The sequence below is a fragment of the Lithobates pipiens genome, unplaced genomic scaffold, assembly GCF_037356315.1.
Source record: "Lithobates pipiens isolate NorthernLeopardFrog02 unplaced genomic scaffold, aLitPip1_a1.2 Scaffold_19, whole genome shotgun sequence".
Classification (NCBI taxonomy): domain Eukaryota; kingdom Metazoa; phylum Chordata; class Amphibia; order Anura; family Ranidae; genus Lithobates; species Lithobates pipiens.
The window spans coordinates 245,321,980-245,344,488 of NW_027507764.1; the positions used below are offsets into that span (position 1 = coordinate 245,321,980).

A 22,509-nucleotide genomic window follows, 5' to 3' on the forward strand; every position below is an offset into this window, starting at 1 on the left:
CCCCTCGGCTTCCACTCTGCGAAGCAGACGTGGCAACAGTTTCAGTGGAGGAAAGACGTAGATCAGCTGGTACTGATCCCACGGAGCCACCAGCGTGTCCAACGCGTCTGCTCGAGGATTTCTTGTCCTGGACACAAACCTTGGCACCTTCCGATTGAGACGGGAGGCCAATAGATCCACATCTGGTGTGTCCCACTTCAGGCACAGCTGCCTGAATATCTCTGGATGCAATGCCCATTCTCCTGGGTCCAGCATCTGGTGGCTCAGATAGTCCGCCTGCCAATTTTCCACCCCCGGGATGTATATAGCCGACAAGGCCGGTACGTGTCGCTCTGCCCACCGAAGCATATGAGCGACCTCCCGAGCAGCGGCTGAGCTTCTTGTTCCCCCTTGGTGATTTATGTACGTCACAGCCACGGCGTTGTCCGACTGTATCCTGATCGGACGCTCTTGAAGACTAAACGACCATGTGTGGAGGCACAGCCTGATCGCTCTCAATTCGAGCAGATTGATCGGCAACTTGGATTCTTCCGTTGATCAGAGGCCCTGAGCCGATTGAATCCCCTTCATTCCACCCCAGCTGGATAGACTGGCGTCCATAGTGATCACCGTCCATTTCAGAGGAAGGAACGATTTTCCGGACTGAATCACCGGGGACCTCAACCACCAGATCAGAGTCCCTGACTGGTTGGCTTACCTGGATCTGTCGATCCAGGGACAACTGAGATTTGTCCCATTTCAACAAGATCTCCTTCTGCAGGACTCTGGTGTGGAACTGGACATAAGGTACTGCCTCAAAGGAGGCTACCATGAAACCCAGTACTCTCATGCAAAAGCGGAGCGACGACCAGTTGCGGTACAACAGTAGTTTGACCGCAGATCTGAGAGTCTGCAGTTTGTCTGAAGGGAGAAAAACTCTTGCTTCCCTGGAGTCCAATAGCAAACCTACGTACTCCAGATGCTGGGTCGGCAGAATCACTGACTTCTTTGGGTTCAACAGCCACCCAAATTCTTGCAAAGTCTGCATGGTGATCGCCTCATCCTCCTCCAATTCTGAGGCGGAAGATGCTCTCAGGAGGAGATCGTCCAGGTATCCCACGATCGTGATCCCACGTTTTCTCAGCAACGCCAATACTGGAGCCAATACCTTGGTAAAGACTCGGGGGGCTGATGCCAGGCCAAAGGGAAGAGCCACAAATTGGCAATGGGCATCCCCGACTGCCAAACTGAGAAATTTTTGATGGCGAAGGCATATGGGTATGTGCAGGTATGCATCCTGGATGTCCAAGGACGCCAGGGAGTCCCCTTGATGGAGTGCAGCTACTACTGAGCGAACTGATTCCATTCTGAACCTCTGCACTTTTACAAAGTGATTGAGGGCTTTCAAGTCCAAGATCAGACGTACCCCTTCCTTCTTGGGAACCAAAAACAGATTTGAGTAGAATCCCTGGAAACGTTCCGATTCCGGAACTGGTACAATCACCCCCTGATTCAGCAAGTCCCTTACCGCCCCCAACAGGGCCTCCCGGCGATCCGGGAATACGGGTATGCTGGAGGGGAAGAATCTGTTTGGCAGCCAAGAAACTCTATCTTGTAATTGCCGTAAGGGTGTCCATAGGGACCACGCAGTCTGCGGGTGACCCTGTTGCAATTGCCTGGATTTCAGGGGAAGAAACACCAGTTTCTGAAGCCATGCTGACCCTACCCTGTCTGCCCCCTGAAGGGGGCTTAGGACAGTGACAGTCCCACCCTCCTTACTGCCGCTGGCTGAGGGGCTCTTTCCTGCTGGACTCATCACCCTGAGGAGTTCTGCGCTATCCAACAAGCAGTGCCTGTAGTCCCTGTTGGCTCCCGGGTGCAGAGGAAACAAAAGCTGTCGGTGGCCGCCGCTGCAAATAGCGCCAAACCGCTCTGAAGTGTGCTCAGGCTTCAATAAAATGGCCGCCCAGCGTCCAGTACAAAGACATAAAACACAGGGAAAATGGCTGTGAGAGCACATGCTGCAGCTAGAGAACACGAAAAAATTGTGTTCGGGCTTCCAGAAAATGGCCGCCAGTGTCCTGTATAGATCGCTAGGAAAATGGCCGCTGAAGCCCCATGAGGTACAGGGAGAAAACGATGGCAGTGAAAACAGCGCTGTACAAGACATCAGCAAAACTTCACAGACACCTTGCAGGTGCATGAAAAGCAGGACCCAGGACACTGCTAGCCAGCACAGCCCCCCCCCCCCCAGGTGAGAGCCCCCACAAAGGCACACACACCGCTCAGCAGCCACATGCACCAACTCCCCAGGGAGGGAGGGAGGGAAGATAGGGACAGGGGAGAGAAGAGAGGGAGGTGAGGGACCCCCGAATCGACCTCCCAGGGAATGCCTAGCTGCTCAGCCCCACCGAGGCAGGGAGAGCTGTACTTACCAGTCCTGAAGAGCTGGGAGACATTCCATCACAGACCCGCTCACTGATCAGTACAGGGTGGCTGCTGGCCCGGCATACTGTGACGCAGACATCAGTAGCCCGGCCATATGTATGCCCCGGAGCATAAAAGCTCACCGATCACCTCTGGAGCTGAGGTTTCGTCGTGGCGTGTGCGGCCTGCACACGATGGCCGGACTGGGGAGACTACAAGGATATCCAGCCTGTCACTTAGCCGGCTGTTGAAAGCAGATTACAGGATCATACATTTTGTGCTTCTGCATAAAATGGGCCCGCAGGGTTCCTAGGTCCTTCACTAGGCAAAATAAAACTGAGGTCTGCCTGGCAGGCTGGAGGGTTGTTGCCAAAGGGACTGCCCCCTGGGCGGAACTAAGAGTTCTGAGTGTTGTGTTACAACTAATGCCTAGTATCTCCTAGTAATGGGACAAACAACCCAATGGCTAAGAGAGGAGCTGTGTCGGTCGGTGAATATGAGAGAAACTACTTTTACAAATCTCCATAAATGTACCAAAACCACCTCAATCAGAGAATCTGCCATTACATTGCTCTATAGATGGTATCTTACCCCTGTTAAACTTAACATCAATTATCCCTCACTATCCCCACTCTGCTTTAGGGGTTGCCCCTCCCAATGAACACTTTTACATATCTTTTGGGATTGCCCCCACATTAAAAACACTTGGCATAAGGCTAGCATAATCATAGAAAAAATATCCGGTAGAAAGATTTCTCTTACACCCCAAATCTGTCTTCAATTCTCTCCTATACAGGATATTCCAATGACTAGCACAAGGCTAATCTATACATTCCTCAGCTCCATTCATTGGGCCATAGCCTTTAATTGGTGCTCCACTATGGTACCTTGGCTACAAATTCTTAACCGCATGACAAACATCAAACTTTGTGAAAGAATTCACCATACATTATATGATTCTATGCCCCTTTTTTACCTGGCTAACCACTACCCTTTTTTATTTCCTGTACAACATTCACTGTTAAAGATATTTGTATACATACCTGTACCATCACTGTAATTGTTTTATACCTTGACCTTTTACATAATAAATAAATCGTTTGCAAACAAAAAAAATAAAAATGCATTGATTACTGTGTAAATGTGACTGGCAGTGAAGGGGTTAACCACTAGGAAGCGCTGTAAGGGTTAAGTGTGTCCTAGGGAGGGATTCTGGGGGGGGGGGGGGGGGCGACACTGATCACTGCTCCCGATTATGGGGTGTGGTGATACGCATCAGTGTCATTAGGCAGAACGGGAAATGCTTGTTTACATCAGCACACTCACGAAGCTCGCGGCGGGGCACGCACAAGCTACTTCTGAAAGGGCAACATACAGGTACGTTAATACACCTTTATGTGCCCTTCTGCCAACGTATATCGGCGTGAGCCGGTCGGCAAGTGGTTAAAATAAATGTGTCCACTCACACGATACTTGTGTCTCCCTGACACTAGGGTGATCTCGCTTGTGGTATATCTCCTAGTATGTTTGTCATATTAGCCCAGTAATCCTACCCTCTTCCCGCCTCCCTCAATTCATGGAATTCATACGCTTAAAGTGATACCTAAAGTCTCTTTTTTTTAATTAACATAACAAACATGTCATACTTACCTGCTCTGTGCAATGGTTTTGCACAGGGCAGCTCCGGTTCTTCTCTTCTCGGGTCCCTATTAGGATGTCCTGGACCCTCCCTCCTGTTGAGTCCCCCCCATAGCAAGCAGCACCCGACTTGAGCCACAGCTCCCTATGCCCATTCAGACACAGAGCCATGGCTAGGCCCCGCCTCCACTCTTTCATTGGCTCACTGACTATGACTGAAGTGGGAGCCAATAGCGCTCCTCTGCTGTCTCAGCAAATAAGAAGGGAGAGTCCCAGACATACTAGACTACTGCAAAATCACTGGATAGCGATGGGCTCAGGTAAGAATTAGGGGGGCTGGGGGGAGCTGTTGCACATAGAATGCATTAGGATAAAAAAAACCTTCTGCCTTTACAACCATGTTAACGCAAGCCTGTAATCTCAACTTCGGGACAGCAGAGACCAGAACACAGGCCTTTGCAGTGCTGGCAGGATGTCTGTTAGTTTCTGTTGATCAGCCCTATTGTAAATCTATGGCCAAATCCTTCAGTTCTGTCACTCATGATTTGTAGGGCAAATAAAGCACTAGGCAAATAGACCAGTGAATGTGCAGCACTAATTAAACATTAAAACAGTATAACAAAGAAATAAAAGAATGATCAAAATAATAAGGTGCAAACGTATGCAATTCTGCAAAAGTTAATGTAATAAAAAAAAAGTCTGGTTAATATATAGTTGATAGTTGTACTAAAAGCTCACCAGAAATGTGAAATACTGTGCACTGTGATCATCAAACATCACCAGAACACATGGTAGGTGTCTCCACATGTGAGCCTTCACCAGTATTATGCAGTCACTAGAAATCAGTTCTATCAGTTTCAAATGACACTCAGTAGTCAGTCCTGTGCAGTGTATGCCATATGTAAGCTTATTCCCAGAACACAGAAGCCAAAGATATATTAACTCCAATCAGAACTCTGTGGATTATCTTCAATATGTAGCACGTATAGTATGGAGACTTCTTTCCAGACCACAGTGTACTAGATAAAAAAAAGCTCACAGGTTTATATAGTCTAATACTTTTATTAAGACTAAATTAAATCCACATAAAGCTGCAGCATAGTAAAAACAATAATAGTAGGTGCACTTACAGTGGCACTCCAACCACATGGGCACGGCAGCGTGACTTCAGCACATAGGCCTCTTTTGAGACATTTTGTGTGCACGCACTTTAACAAGGGAATGCCTCATGCTGATATTAGAACATGAGCACCTTAAAAATAGCCAGCTTTCCGGCTGTAAATTCAACAATTATTGACAACAGAAATGTGCCGACCACCATCTTGAAAGGAGGGCCGAAAAACTGGAAGTGAAGATGCCGCCATCTTACCACTGGGAGTATATGTCATTGCAGTCTGTAGCATAATCTAACCAGAAATACACCAGTTGCCATCTTGCAAAAGGGCCAGAAGTAGAGATCCCACCATTTTAGAATTAGAAATACTCTTGCACTCCACAGCCTTCTACAATAACAAAGGAATCGGAAATAATGATACTGCTATTTTATAGAATAACGGAAATAAAAAGATCACCATTTTTAAAAGGTGGTGCTGGTAATAATAAAACTTTAACTCACGGCCTTTATGGTGTAATTTGCGAGTCAGAAATAGTAAGGCTGCCATTTTGATGAAGACCACAAATTAAAAAATTGTTATGGAACCTTTCTTGAAAGGTAAAAAAAATATATAAAATGTTGAACTCTAAAAGGGAGTTATTTTTATGGTTAAAAAACCAAACTGGCTATTCAAAAAGGATATACATTGAAATACATGAAAACTAAAGTAAATCTCTTGTGCAAAATATGAGAATCTCAATCAATATATATTCATATTTTGAATTAATTTACACGTTTACATTTACAAGTAAAAAGAAAAAAAAAAGATAAAATACATATAAAATAATAATGAAAGGGACATGTAAATGTACACATCTTCAACATGAATATATATGAATGTGGGCATATTTAATAAAGTTTATATCCAGGTCTACATTCAGCCCTGCGGAACAGGAGTGTCAATTTTGAAAATCCAGTGAGTTTGCAATTTGGACACCTTTCTTGTCTTGTTGCACCTTCTCCAATGTGGGTTAACAATATCAATGCCCACAAATTTCAGTAATCTAGTGTTTCTTTGGTTAGGTTTTCTGAAATGAGCAGATAGGTTATGTTGTAGATGTTGTAGATGTGCTTGCGTAGGCAATCACTAAAGCGCCTTGTGGTAATCCTGATATATTGTTTTTGGCACGGGCATTCTAATGCCGCGTACACACGTAGCAGACTATCTGGCGGACTTAGTCTGGCGGACTTTCCGAACGAGCTACTTGCCCACACACGGCACCTTTTCACCGGACTAATACTGCGTACTAAGTCCGCCGTACTTTTGAAATGAACGGACTCGCCCACACACGCGGAGGAAAGTCCAATCATTTTGAGCGCGTCTCCAAGTAGCCGGGGCCAGCGAAGGAGGCGTTGCTTGCCCCGTTACCTGGTATGGACTTAAAGGGGAATCCCTACGCCGAAAAATCGGCGTGGGGGTCCCCCCTTAGGTCCATATCAGATCCTTATCCAAGCACGCTACCCGGCTGGCCAGGAAAGGAGGTGGGGACGAGTGAGCGCCCCCCCCCCCTGAGCCGTACCAGCGTAGGGGTTCCCCTTTAAGTCCATACCAGGTGACGGGGCCAGCGACGAAGGAGGCGTCGCTGGCCCCGGCTACCTGGAGACGCGCTCAATATGAGTGGATAAGTTTTGGAGTAAAAATGTATCTAAAGATAGTTATTTTTTTTTTAAGATACTTTAATAATTTTGTTTATTCAGCATGAAATGGAGCTTAGGTATGTAGCATGAGGCTGTATATTCTGCAATATTTACATATTTGGTAAACTCATTTCATGATGCCAAGCTCTGCAAGCTGAGATAACATGCAATGCATTGATGCATTCACAGAATTTCACAGTAAACAGGAGACAAAACCAAGTTCAGGAATATGCCTTTATCCCATTGTTTTACAAATCTATGTACACTTCAAACTGTATGATTGAAGCAAAATGCATCCGTACCAGGGGGTGTATAGAGTTGAGGTTAACTATAGTAACACAGTGAAAAGTAGCTGTAATATTTACCAGATACAGAAAAACAAGAAGGTGCAGTTCACTCAATGGGAGGACGCCATGCGTCCTATCACCCGGATTCAGCAGATGAATGGGGACACAGGAGCAATGTTGATCCAGGATAGCGGGCATCAACTCACCTGCTGCCGAAACGTCCCTCACCTTCTTGTGTCATTAAAGTGAATGAACTACACTTCCAGTCCCCTTGGGAGGGACAAAAGTGCTATCTGATCATATTAATACATATGATCCATTATCCCAGGTAAGAGCACACCCAGTGGAGGTATAGTGCACAGTATGCAGCATGAGTGATGCACATATAATGTACTGTCACCAGAAGAGCACTGAATAGAAATGTGGATCACAATATATGGCCTAACACAATAAGGCGATATTTATAGACATGTTTTTTTTAATGGACATCTAATTTACAATTATAGAAAATTGGTATAGGGTGTTTAAGCACTATAGTAGCAGGATCTACACCTTTATAAACACAGTTTTATATATATATATATATATATATATATATATATATATATATATATATATATATATATATATATATATATATATATATAAACAACAGCTGGTATACTTTAGAACGGCCTATCATATACCTCTCTGCGCCAAACTAAGACCTTCATACACCTCCCAAAATTATATATATATACTCACGTATGTGAGCCCTCTTAAACAGTGAACGCACACACGTAAATAAAAGAGTATATATATATATATACATATATACATGCACATATACACTTCCCTTCAAGCGGATACCTGCATATATAATAAATGCTAGAACCACACTATATTTAATAGTAACTGCTGAGTATATTAAAACCCAGTAGAGCGGACAATAGTAGCAGCCATTAAAAATTTTATAAAAATATATAAAAAAAAGTTATACGAACAATTCATCAATATATACGAGAATATCAGTATAAAAACAGCGCTTAAAAAAGTCCTTTGTAGAAGTCGTAATAAACAAAAAAAAAAATCAAAAAAATCACTAGACAGTTCCAAAATGTGCAGATAAGGTGCCTATAGTGATCTAATCAACGTTGTAAGGTGATCAGAGGTGCTGCCAAACTTTCTTCCACCATAAACCGGGAGTGCTTCACCACATGCGATGCGTACACCCTCGGGGGTTAAACTCACCAGACACAGCTGATAAGATAAGCCTTGAGGAGTAATCACTTCAATGGATATAGTAATATTCATATATATCCCCCTTTAGCGTTGCAGTCACAAGTAGTCCTCCAAGTATATCATAGAAATGAAACAGAATATATACATAGCATAATACTGTTTTATTTTTTAAAAGGTTTGACACATATCAGCAAAGTCACCCACTTCAATATATGCGTACATTAACAAAGAGTAACATCAGCGTTAAAATCGTGTACTTCACCGATTTAGCAGTTCCAGAACCATTCACCAGTGTTCCCCTGTATACACTGGGTATCACTTCCTGGTCCGTGGTTAGCGGTGGAGCGCACACCTCACTTCCGGTAGCGTCGTGTAGGCCACGCCCTGACGCGTTTCGTCACTTCCGACTTCAACCGAGGGCGTGGCTACACGACGCAACCGGCCAATATATATACAGCCCGCCCTCTCTCCGCAAGCCAATCAGGCAACCACACAATGTCCAGCCCACACGACGCTGCACATCGTCATGGAGACCGGACGTAAGCAGCCTGACAATACAATGCGAGGAGGAACTATAGCCAAAAGCAAAAACAATCGTCGCATACGTCGCGATCTGTTAATTGCAAAGGCAAGTCAAACATTATGAACATTATGAACATTATAACCTGAGCAACACATAACACAACCATCCCTAAGAAAATATATGAAATTACAGTTAAAAAAATATATCCTCAATTTATAAATAACTATAAAACTCGCAGTAAACAAGGATAGCATAGGAGGAGGATAAAAAAGGACATAAAAACATCAATTGATCCCTATATGTGTATAAAATTTAAAGCCAGAAACTTTCTATACACAAAAAGGTTTCTAGATTATCTCTCTAAAAAACGGCTCTCTCAGAGCCAGAATATATATTTTATGTATCATCAAAAATATATGTATATGTGTATACAACAATTCCTGCATATATAACAAAACTGTATCACATCTTATCCTGAGACCAACGTCCCAGTCAAAAATGGAATCTTAGTTGTATTAAAAGGAGCCGTCATCCCCAGGGTGTTTATTATCACTATGGGGTGCCATATTGAGGGGCTTCATACTAATTAGAACTCCTTTCAACACCAAAGAAAAAAATCACAGAAAAAATCGTAAGCGGAAAAGGAAACATAAAAACTAGAAATATTTAAAATCATCAACGTATTAAAACTGTTAAGAGTATTCCAAATATATTAAAAACTAATATGAATATTGCACATTTCCTTCTAACAGAGGTAATTATTCTATGCCACTCCCAATCCCCATAATCACCAGCCCTAATCCAAAAATTTAATATTGCATAATGTGCCAGTCATGGGGTAAATACAGTGGCAAGACACCAATCGATGTCAGAAAACCTCTCTATGTATATCATAATAGTCTATAAGAGTGGGTGTGGGTAAATCAAGATACTGTATGGAGGTAATGTCGCAGCACATGCAATACCCTTCATATCATGGATTTCTTTATTATTCAATTCGTTGTATCGAATACCCTCCCAACCCACTAAATAATATTAAAATAATTACATTAAAATATTATAACATTAAAAAAAGCAGGCTCAGTCAAAGATTTAATAGTCACTGATAAAACAAATAATATCTAGGTCGACATTTAACCCCTTGGGTGTTAGAGTGTCAACCAAATATATCCATTCCGTTTCGTGTTTGGATAACTCTCGTACAAGGTTAGACCCTCTCCAGGAGGGTTTCATATGCTCTACTCCCCAAAATTTGAGCCCCGATGGGTCTTGATTATGGTAAATCTTAAAATGTAGGGACACATTATGGTCCTTAAAACCCAATTTAATATTAGCCACATGTTCCGCTATTCTTATCCTTAAGAGTCTTTTAGTGCGGCCTATATATATCAAACCGCATGGGCATTGTAAAGCGTACACAACATACGATGTATTGCAGGTAATAAACCCTTTGATTGTGAATTCTTTATTGTTACCAGTTGTTGTGAACCGTTCCAATGCTCTTATTGGTGCATTAACTTCTTTACACGCCCTACAACGTCTTCTTTCTCCCAAAAAGAGGGTGGGTGGGTGGGAGGGTCTATCACTTTTTTAACTATCTTATCAGCATAGTTGGGAGCCCTCCTATAAATAAACCCAGGTTTTATAGGTAACACTGGTTGTAGTGTTTTATCCATCAAAAGGATATGCCAGTGTGTAAGAAATATATTCTCCACCTCCCTATATTGTGAATGATATCCTGAGATGAAATTCCATTCATGAGTATTGGAAGTGCGATTAGCCTTATTGTTATTCAAGAGGATGCCTCTTGATGTAGATGCTACTCCTTCAATCACTTTATCCAATTGTTTATCACAATAACCTTTTTCCAAGAATTTTTCTTTAATTATATTTGCCTGGGAGTAGAAGTCATTGTCATTGGAGCAGTTTCTTCTAATCCTGGTCACTTGGCCCTTTGGAATGTTTTTTTTTTTGAAACTCCGTTTTTTATTAATAATATTTGGCACAGACATATATAATAAGCAGACTGTATACATCTTTGTGGGATATAAACATAACTTGATAAACAGTTACAAGCCTTACAACAATAATTGCCTTGTACCTCAGTTATATCAAAATCATATTCCACTTGTATTTTTTATTTCCACCCTCTCCCCCCACCCTCCCAACAACAACAAACAACCCAACAAAGAACAGATGCACTCATAAGGATGCCAATTAGGTGGGTATGAGGTCTAGAACCTCAAATCATCCTGTCAAGGGCCTAGAAATCCCATGGCAGCTCTAATTACCGCACAACAGATCATAGAGGAGCAGAATTACATGTATCTATCCCATCCACCCATTCTCCCCATATTTTGAGGAATTTCCCTGGCTTACCCCTTGTTTCATACGTTATTTTATATATTGGCAAGTCTTGGTTAATTAAAGCTTTCCATTTGTTCAGGGAGACCAATGATGTGCGCGTCCAATGTAATAGGACCGTCTTCCTAGCATAATATAGGAGAAAACGCAAAAATTGTTTCTGATGGTTACTAATGCCAACCTCCTCAAAAACTGAGAGGAGGCACCATTTAGGGCTACAAATATTGGGGAGGTCAAAGGTAGTCGCCACAAAGTGGGTCACCTGAGACCAAAATGGTCTTATCCTCTCACAGTCCCACAACATATGTAGTAGGTTACCTTCTTCCCTACCACATTTATGACACAGAGGAGAAGGCAGTTTCCGCATACGGAAAAGGCGTAGAGGAGTATAGTATATCCTATGAAAAATGCGTATCTGGATCATTTTATCTCTGGCGGAAATAGCAGTACTAAAATAAGTATCTAGAAGTTCCTCCCAATTATCGTCCGACAGGTCAGGTACATCCCTCGTCCATTGTTGTCTCAGGATTTGTAATCTAGAAATTTTAGGCTCATTCAATAATTTGTAATAATTGGAAACCAGTTTAGTATGTTCTGGTTGGGCAAGCGCCCCTTCCAAAGTAGAATTCTGAAAGGTAACAGCCCGGAGCCCAAGTTGAGACTCGGCCGCATGCTGCAACTGTAAATATCTAAACCTCCAGGATTCAGGTATACCCAACTCTTGTCGGAGCGCCGGAAAGGTTTTAAATCTACCCTCCTCGTATAATTGGTGGACATATTTCAAACCCCTTTCGGCCCAATTGCCAGCGAAAGGGAGATCTCTAAAATGTGGGAACACCGGATTGTTCCATATGGGTTGATTAGGAGAAATCGTGGGGTGGGGTTCAGGTACCAATGTCTTACATATCTTAAAGATTTTGAGAGAGTTTGCAATCATATCTGTACCCCTCCTCTCAGAAATCGCTCCTCTAAAGATCACATTTGACAGTGTTTCATAGGAGGAGAGCAACGCTGCCTCTGTTGCAGTAGCAGCATTGTTCAACTGTGGAAATAGCCACCAATGAACATATACCAACTGTGATGCATAGTAGTACAATCGCAGATTCGGTATTGCTAGCCCCCCTTTGTGTATAGGTAATTGTAAAGTCGCCAATGCAATCCGTGGATTCTTGGGAGACCATAAAAATGTAGATATCAAAGAGTCAATCTCTTGAAAGATCTTCTTTGGTACATACACTGGGCAATTCGCCAAAACATACAGCAACTTAGGGAAAAACACCATTTTAAATAAATTAGCCCTCCCCATCAATGTAAGAGGTAAACCCACCCAGTTATTGAGTTTAGCCTTAAGCGAAGCTATACAAGGAAGAAGGTTATCCTGGATGTATGCCGAAATCGGTAGCCTAACCACCACCCCCAAGTATTTAAACGATGTTGTGAATTGAAGCGGACAATGTTGTGGCAAGTGGTCAGGGGACTCTGAGTCTAACGAAAATACAGTGGACTTAGTCCAGTTAATCTTCAGGCCTGAATATACGCCGAAATCAGTGATCAACCTCAGCATTTTGGGAATCGTGTATTTAGGGTTTGACAAGTAGAGCAACATATCATCAGCATATAGCGAGATACGTTCTTCCAGGGAGCCAATCCACATGCCCTGAAGTTCCGGAGAACTCCTCAATAACCTCGCTAGAGGTTCCACTGCCAGAGCATACAACAGGGGTGACAGAGGACAACCCTGTCTGGTGCCCCTGTGGATCCTGAAGGGTCTAGAAATAATCCCATTAAGCCTAAGACGGGCAATAGGTTGATCATACAGTATCCTAATCCATGTGATAACATTCTGTCCAAAACCGAATTTTTCCATAATATATATAAGGTACGGTCACTCCACGGAATCAAATGCCTTGTGGGCATCTAAAGATACAATAGCTCGGGGGACAGACAATTTATTGGGGGCTTGTAAATTAGTGTATAATCTGCGAATATTACTATAAGTGGACCTACCAGGGATAAAGCCAGTTTGGTCTGGATTAATAAGCGCACTAATGATGGTATTTAGACGGGTGGCCAGAATCTTAGATAAAAATTTTAAGTCCGTATTAATTAACGAGATGGGTCTGTAGGATTCACAGTATAGTGGGTCTTTATTGGGCTTGGGAATTAATACAATTAGGGCCTCCTTCATAGATGATGGTAAGCAGCCTTGCTCAAAAATAGTCGAGTAAAGCTTTCTTAGTCTAGGGATTAGGACATCTTGATATTCTAAATACCACTCTATAGGGAAGCCATCGGGGCCTGGAGTTTTATGTTTAGCAAAACTTTTAATGGTAAGCAGTATCTCCTCGGCGGAGATAGGTGATTCTAGAGACATCTTTTGTTCTAAGGGTAGTACCGGGAAGTCAATTTTATCCACATATTCATATAATTCCGGGATGGTATAATGGGCTTGGGAGCGGTACAGTTCCGTGTAAAATTTGTAAAAAGTTTCCACAATCTCCTCCTGAGTACCCCTGAGAGTGTTTGAGGTATCATAAACACAGGGGATGAAAATAGGGTCCGGGAGCGGAGCGGCCAAAAACGCCAGCAATTTCCCGCTTCTGTCCCCCATCTCAAAAATCCGTTGACGTTGGTATAGATTTTTCTTTTGTGTTTTCGAGAGCAGTGCAAGTTCATACTCCCTACTAACACTTTGCAGAGTTTGATAATGATGAGGCGAGGGATCTCTAACGTAAGAGTCTTCTGCCCCCTGTAACTGATTGGCCAGAGTTCTCAAACAGTCCCCAGTCGCTCTCTTGAAATCCGATACTCCTTGCATATACGCCCCCCTAGAGACCGCTTTGAAAGCGTCCCAGGTGATTAGTTCGGGGACCTCTTCCCTATTTTCCTTCCAAAAGTGTGTCACTGCGTCCCTACAAATTGATGCTACCATGGTCTCCTGCAACCAGTATGGGCTCATCCTCCACACACGCTCACCCAGGACAATGCCCGCTCTCATAGTCAGTTGTAGGGGTGAGTGATCCGATATAGCCCTGGGTAGATAGGAGATAGCCTCCACCTCTGGCAATGCAGCCCCAGAGAGGAAAAACATGTCCAGTCTAGAAAGCGATCTATAGGATGCCGATGCACAAGAGAATTCTCGGGTATCCGGGTGCTTCCATCGCCAGACCTCCTTGAGGTCATAGGACGCAGCCCAGTCACTTAACACCGTAGATGATGGTCTAGTGCAGCGTAGCCTATCCTGATCAGCATTCATGACCTGGTTAAAATCCCCTCCCATAATAAGGTGACCACGCAACATAGGGAGAACCACCGCCATGCAGGCTCCCAATCTTTGTAAATCAAATGGTGGGGGCATGTAAAGGTTTACCAAAGTATATAACACACCCAGGTATTGCAGTATGACCACTACATAGCACCCCTGCGGGTCAGTCCTAACCTCTAGTATCTGGACAGGTAGGGACCGTAATATGAGTATAGATACCCCTCTAGAATAGGTCGAGTAAGTGGCATGGAAAGCATGGGCAATATGCCTCTTTTTCAGGGCCATAACCTTTGAACCCATCAGGTGAGTTTCCTGAAGCATAATTATTTGCGCCTTAGTGCGTTTCAAATAGTCAAATACCAGTGATCTCTTAATCTTCGAGTTCAGCCCCCTGACATTCCAAGTAAGACAGTTAAAGCTCATTCGTATAATGCAGTAGTCATATGAAGGGGGGAGAGGAGAGAGGGCAGGACAGCAAAAGGGTCCCACTCCCCCCCCCCTCCCCCCCGACACATTATAGACAATAAAGCTAAAATGAAAAAGTTGAAACTCCCACCAATATTTTCGGTGTCGTTGCGTGCGTGCATCAGGTATACCAAGGAAAAAAAACAGGATCAAACATCTCCAAGCTAACCTTCCCCATTCCCCCCTCCCCCCTCCCTGCTCATTACCCCCAACCATAACGAGCTTTAGCCCAAAAAGAAAACCAAAAAGGGAAAGAAAAACAGAAAAACTGTTTAGTCCAGGGAGTGACCAGTCGTTGCTCCCAGTGTCAGTTTAGTAAGAAAAACTCTGTCAGATCAGAAAAGAGGAAGCTTGTGCCTCCTCCGGCAAAACATATCACAAATAAGGTACCTGATACAGTAACCAAAGAAAGATATGCGCATCCCAAAGTAATTGTAGACGCCAGGTCCGGGACCGCCAGCAGGGCAAAATGGCGGTTCAGTGTCAATTCCGGTGCTTTGGGTAGGACAACTGCAAAGAGGAACAAGAAAAGTCAACCAGAAAGTACCGCATAGATTGGTCGTCCTCCGCCCTGTGTATAGAATTCCATCAGAAACTACAGGGAAGGCACACAACGTGTCGGCCATGAGAAAACAGGCAGGGATCGGAATGTTACAGTCCATCCAACCAATCCGAGGCTTCATTGTACCTTGCCGTCATTAACAACTCGTAATTTGGCCGGGTACATCATACTATATGGAAGATTTTTCTCTCGGAGGCGTTTCTTAACATGGAGGAAGGCTGCTCTTTGCTTTTGAGTAGTAGCAGAAAAATCCGGGAAAATGGAGATCTTTTTTCCGTTGTATTGTATATCTTGTAAGTTCCGCGCGGTGCGCATAATGCATTCTTTATCCCGAAAATGAAGGATCTTGGCTAAAATGGGTCGCGGAGGGGCTCCAGGGGGCATAGGGCGCATGGGTACCCTATGAGCCCGTTCGATTGCAAACAGAGGTGAGAGTGCCTCCCGTCCCAACAGAGTGCTCAGCTATTGCTCCAGGAACTGCTCCGCGTCCTTGCCCTCCGCACCCTCAGGGAATCCCACGAAACGTAAATTATTCCTGCGCATTCGGTCCTCAAGGTCTCCCAATTTAGCAGCATGTTCAGTAATCTCTTGTTGATGTGTGCGAAGAGTAGCAGACATAGGTTGCATATTGTCCTCCACCTCACTGATTCTTTGCTCCGCGGTGGAAATCCTAGAGCGAATCTTTTGCATGTCATGTTTAACAATAGAGAGAGAGGCATCCTGTCCATCTGTGGATCCTCATCCTGTCTAATTATCTCTTTATTTTCCTCTAGTGGGCATCCATTAGTCTGCTGCCAAGCATAGATGGAATTGGTGTGGAAATCTCCCAAATCTCTATGAAATTTCTTTGTTTTCTTTCTTTGTGTATCCTTATCCACTTTCTCCAATTTCTTTTTTATACGTGTATTAAAATCTACCAATTGTTGTGAGTCAAGCGATTGGACAAGGACCCTACTAAACAATATGAGGCAGAGCTGAAGGCATTAGTGGATTTTGGTGTTTCAACTGGGGTTTTAACTAATAAAGAGATGAAATATTTGACCCCTAGTAGTAGTAGGATTCCTACTATCTATACTCTGCCTAAAATCCACAAGAGTTTACAATGCCCACCTGGCAGACCAATTGTTAATGGGATAGGGTCCATCACAGCCAGAATGGGACAATATCTTGACTTATATCTGCAAAAAAGTGTCATACAAACAAAAGCATACCTGCAGGATACAAAAAACCTATTACAAATATTGGAGGAGGTGGATCTTACTGATAAAGAAGAGGTATACTTAGTCACGGCTGATGTTGCGTCCCTATATACCATCATCCAGCACGATGATGCGATTTTGGCTCTGAATTGGGCACTCAGTCAGAGAGATGACTTGACACATAACCAAAAAGTCTTCTTAAGAAATGCTCTTGATTTTTGCCTAGGACACAACTATTTTTGGTATGGAGGAAAATTCTACTCCCAAAAACGTGGCGTCGCAATGGGAGCCAAGTTTGCACCTAGCATAGCGAACCTTTTTATGGGGGAGTGGGAAGACAAGAAGATCTTCTCTGTCAAAAGACAAGAATTACTGATATACAGACGGTACATAGATGACCTGATTTTCATCTGGGCCGGAACAAGATCTTCCCTCACAGATTTCCTTGCAGAATTGAATAACAATACTAGCCACATTAATCTGACGAGTGAAATAAGTGCTGAAAACATCAACTTTCTTGATGTTAATATCCACAGACACGGAGAGAGACTTGAGACCAAGGCTTATTTTAAACCTACAGATGCAAATAGTTATCTTCCAATGCAGAGTGGGCATCACCCGACCTGGCTAAAGAACATTCCAAAGGGCCAAGTGACCAGGATTAGAAGAAACTGCTCCAATGACAATGACTTCTACTCCCAGGCAAATATAATTAACCAGTTGCTGACCGCCCGCCGTCAAATGACGGCCAGGCGGCGCAGCTCTCGTGGCGGGAGGCCGTCATATGAAGGCCTCCCGTTTAAACAGGGTATGCGCGCGATCGTGCGCGCGCATCCCCGTTCCCTCGGTGGCGGCGTGTCACGGAGACACCGCTCACCACCGAGGGTGGTAAACAGCCATTGGTCATGGCTGTTTACCACGTGATCGGCCGTGATGAAGTCACGGCCGATCACAGCAAGTGCTTTACGGCTGTAAACGGCGCATGCGCGGGATCGGGAGCGCGCTGCTCGTTCACATCGGTGGCGGCGTGTTCCCCGGGAACACTGCTCGTCACCGATGCCGGTAAACAGCCATTGGCTGGCTGTTTACCCATGTGATCGGCTGTGAACCTTTCACAGCCGATCACTAAATGTAAACACAGAGCGGTAACTGCCTGTTACCAGCTCTTCTTTCCTCACACACAGTTTCCAGTGTGAGGAGAGAAGAGCCTGGAGCAGTGAGTTATCGATCTGTGTTCTGTAGTGTCTACACCAACACCACACTTGTCAGATCGCCCCCCCCCCCCACTGTCATCTGTCACCCAACAGTCACCACAGTCACCCAATAAAGTGAACCTGTCACATAGGAGACTGCCATCAGTGACCGTCAGCGGTGCACCTGTCACCCATCACCCGTCACCCATCAGTGACCGCCAGCTGTCGCCCGTCACCCACCAGTGACCGCCAGCTGTCACCTGTCACCCACCAGTGACCGCCAGCTGTCACCCGTCACCCACCAGTGACCGCCAGCTGTCACCCGTCACCCATCAGCCACCGCCAGGCGTCACCCATCAGTGACCGCCAGACATCAACCGTCACCCATCAGTGACCGCCAGACTTCACCGTCACCCATCAGCCACCGCCAGGCGTCACCCATCAGTGACCGCCAGCTGTCACCCGTCACCCACCAGTGACCGCCAGCTGTCACCCGTCACCCATCAGCCACCGCCTGCAGTCAGCCATCAGTGACCGCCAGACATCACCCGTCACCCATCAGTGACCACCAGACATCATCCGTCACCCGTCATCCATCAGTGACCACCAGACATCATCCGTCACCCGTCATCCATCACTGACCACCAGACGTCACCCGTCACCCATCAGCCACCGCCAGGCGTCACCCATCAGTGACCGCCAGACATCAACCGTCACCCATCAGTGACCGCCAGACTTCACCCGCCATCCATCAGCCACCACCAGCCGTCACACATCAGCCATCGCCTGTCACCCATCAGTGACCGCCATCTATCGCCTGTCACCCATCAGTGACCGCCAGCCATCGCCTTTCACCCATCAGTGACCACCAGCCATTGCACGTCACCCATCAGTGACCGCCAACCATCACCCTCCACCCATCAGTCACCGCCAGCCATCAGTGACCGCTAGCCGTCACCCATCACCTGTCACCCATCAGTGACCGCCAGCCATCAACCGCCACCCATCGTGACTGCCAGCCATCAACCGCCACCCATCGTGACTGCCAGCCATCAGTGACCATCACCCATCAGTGACTGCCAGCCATCAGTGACCATCACCCGTCACAATCCGTGGCCTGTCACACCGTCATCACCTGCCACCCATCACACAGCCCATCAGTGAACGTCACCTGTCACACAGCCATCAGCGCCATGGCCAGAAGAGTATATACCAGCGAGGAGGCGTTCCAGATCCTCTCCATGACCGATGAGAGCAACGGGGAATTCTCATCAGATTCCAATTCCGATTCTGATTCTGATTCCGAATCAAATTCGGCATTTAACCCAAATAGTGAATCGGAAATTGATTCGGAGGAAGAATGGGTCCCTCCTAAAAGGGCAAGGCCCTCTGAAAACCAGGATTATATTCCCAGGCCCGGTATCAGAGCTCCTGCCAGCAATAGGCCCCAAGAACAAATTCCCAGGCCCAGTACCAGCGCTGCTGTCAGCGTTAGACCCCGGGATCAAATGCCTAGTACCAGCTTTGCCGCCGGCGATGGGCCTCACCAACAATTGCCCAGACCCAGTACCAGTGCTGGCACATCACGCCTGAGCAACACAGGAAATTCCAATCCGACTACTAGAGTGTCACATCCCCCAAGAGCCAGGGCCTCTACATTTATGCCAGATGATCTTGCCAACCCAACATGGCTGCCTTCCAACTCGGCATCACCAATTATTCCCCCTTTCACAGCACAGCCAGGTGTGCAGACCAACACCCAAAATTTTTCAGAGATCGATTTTGTTCATCTGTTTTTGCCCGACACATTTCTGCAATTAGTTGTGGACCAGACAAATTTATACGCCCAGCAGTATATTGCCAATAACCCCCACTCATCATATGCCCGTCCCTTTGAGTGGCGAGATCTCAATTTGGAGGAGTTCAAAATTTTTATGGGCCTCACCCTGAACATGGGGATAACAAAAAAAAATGAAGGACATGCCTATTGGTCCACCCTACCCATCCACCACATGGCTATGTATTCTGCCGAAATGTCCAGGTCCCGATACAAGAAGATAATGCGCTTTCTTCACTTTAGCGACAACACAGAGTGCCTTCCCCAAAATCATCCAAATTATGACAAGTTATGTAAACTTCGCCCACTGATACATTTCTTTTCCCAAAAATTTGCAGAACTCTATGTCCCCGATCAAAATATATGTGTCGATGAGTCCCTGGTACCCTTTGCAGGCCGGCTAGGAATAAAGCAATATATACCTAGCAAAAGGGCCAGATACGGAATAAAATTATACAAACTATGTGAGAGAGCCACGGGATATCTGTATGCGTTCCGCATATATGAAGGAAGAGATTCCCAGCTCCAGCCCCCTGAGTGCCCGGCCTACATGGGCACAACTGGAAAGATTGTATGGGACCTGGCATACCCACTTCTGAACAAAGGATATCACATATACCTTGACAACTTTTACACCAGCCTGCCCCTTTTCAGACACTTATACATTGCAAAAACCCTGGCCTGCGGAACCTGCAGAAAAAATAGAAAGGGCTTCCCACAATCACTGGCAAACAAAAAGCTGCGAAGGGGGGAAAGAGCATCACGGAGATGCAACGAAGTGCTGGCCTTGAGGTGGAAGGATAAAAGGGACGTGTACATGATGTCCACCATCCATGAGGACACTACAATTGATGTTCAAAGAAGACAAGGTCCCACTGAAAAGCCTACATGTGTCCAAGATTATAATCTCTACATGGGGGGAGTGGATTTCAACGATCAAATGATTCAGCCCTATTTGTCAATAAGGAGGTCCCGATTCTGGTACAAGAAAGTAGCAATCTATCTAATCCATTTGGCCATTTATAATTCCTACATAGTCTACACCAAATCCATGGAAAGCCCCGCCCCCTTCCTAAAATTCATCGAAGAAGTTGTCATGACCCTCATCTATCACCAAAGACCCCCCCTAGTTGACCTTCGCTCTGAGGCTGTTTGCCGACTTCGTGAGCGCCACTTCCCCTTCAAAATTCCAGCATCTGAAACAGGCCGAAGACGGCAAAAAAAATGTCGCGTGTGCACCAAAAAAGGGTTTCGAAAAGATACCAGCTACCATTGTCCCGATTGTCCCTCCCAACCTGGCCTTTGCATTGGTGAATGCTTCAAACTTTATCATACATCCCTAAAATATTAGCCCATATTTTTAACCATTTCCCCATTTTCATTATCTGTGCTGACCATTTTTCATGCTTCCCCAAATAACCATGCCACTGCCTTCCACGTGAACTGACCCTGGCCTGTTTTTTGACTATGCCTCTGCCTACTGTTTGGACTGCTTCTACGTGAACTGACCCTGGCCTGTTTTGTGACTATGCCTTTGCCTACCATTTAGATTGCTTCCACGTGAACTGACCCTGGCCTGTTTTACCAACTACGCTTATGCCTACCGCTTGGACTGCTTTCACGTCATCTGACCCTGGCCTGTTTTATGGACTATGCTTTTGCCTACCGCTTGGACTGATCTGTTGCCCTGCTACTCTAGGACACAGGGGTCTCCCATGTGAGGGGCTCCAGAAATGTTTTTCCGGATGGAGGAAACAATTTTTATTGTTTCTTCCGGTTTTCGGAATAGGGTCTGGAGTCCGGAGGCTTCATAGAGATTTGGGAGGGTCGAAGCCTCTACCCCTGTGCCCATGTGCACAGGTCTTACGTGATTGCGGCCCTCAGCCTGCCGCTGACTTACTGCCACCATGCCTCTGCCTGCCGCATGAACGGACCACACCGCTACCTGGACTATGCAAATAATTAGCTGTAGCAAGAGGCAGTATGTTTATGAAGGGCTAGAGAGCGGTACGATAATGAGTGTCTGCAGGTAACGGTGTACCAGGACCAATATTATGGCTGTGCTGGCTGTCTCTGTCTGGACAATTTCTATGGACTGCCATGCTGACAATATCCTTGTGCTGACTATAGACAATATTCCTGCCGGCTGCCTTGATAACTACCATTGCTGTCGCTAAGCACATCCCTGCCTGCTGCCTGGACCAGCGCTCTGGTGGATACTACACAGGTAATGCTTTTTTTTTTACCCTTTCCACAATAGAATTTATTTTGGATTATAATTCTTGGTATGTACATGCTATGTGTTAGAAATACGAAGGTCCTTCAAAAATGATAGGTTGCCAGGTAACTATATGTCATTTATGCTCCTAGAACGTCTGATGGTGCTACTTGAATGTTGGGCCTTTGTATGTGGCCAGGCAGTGTAAAAGTTTCACACATGTGGTATCGCCATACTCAGGAGGAGTAGCAGAATGTATTTTGGGGTGTCATCTTTGCTATGTACATGCTATGTGTTGGAAATATCTGATAAATGGACAACTTTGTGTAAAAAAAAATGCGTTTTCATTTTTTTCCACATTTTCCAAAAACTTCTGGAAAAAAATGAACCATTCAAAAGACTCATTATGCCTCTTAGATTATACGTTGGGGTGTCTGCTTTCCAAAATGGGGTCATTTGGGGGGCAATTCCATTGTCCTGGTGCTCCAGGGCCTTCAAAAGTGTAATAGGTGGTTGAGAAATGAAATGTGTAATTTATGC

The 22,509-nt window shown here is 45.1% G+C and overlaps 1 protein-coding gene across 9 annotated transcripts in view; it reads right to left on the minus strand.

Annotated features, from left to right (window-relative positions):
• Positions 1-22,509, minus strand: part of PIGM (phosphatidylinositol glycan anchor biosynthesis class M) — a 313,826-nt gene that overhangs the window by 92,976 nt on the left and 198,341 nt on the right. Inside the window, exon 1 of one of the 9 annotated variants that reach the window (XM_077491882.1) lies at positions 4,783-5,003. The exons of the other annotated variants lie outside the window; for them this stretch is intronic. Coding sequence (XP_077348008.1) covers positions 4,783-4,851 — 69 coding nt within the window. The 5' untranslated portion in view covers positions 4,852-5,003. Of the gene's footprint in view, positions 1-4,782; positions 5,004-22,509 lie in introns of those variants that run through there. 9 annotated transcript variants of the gene reach the window in all.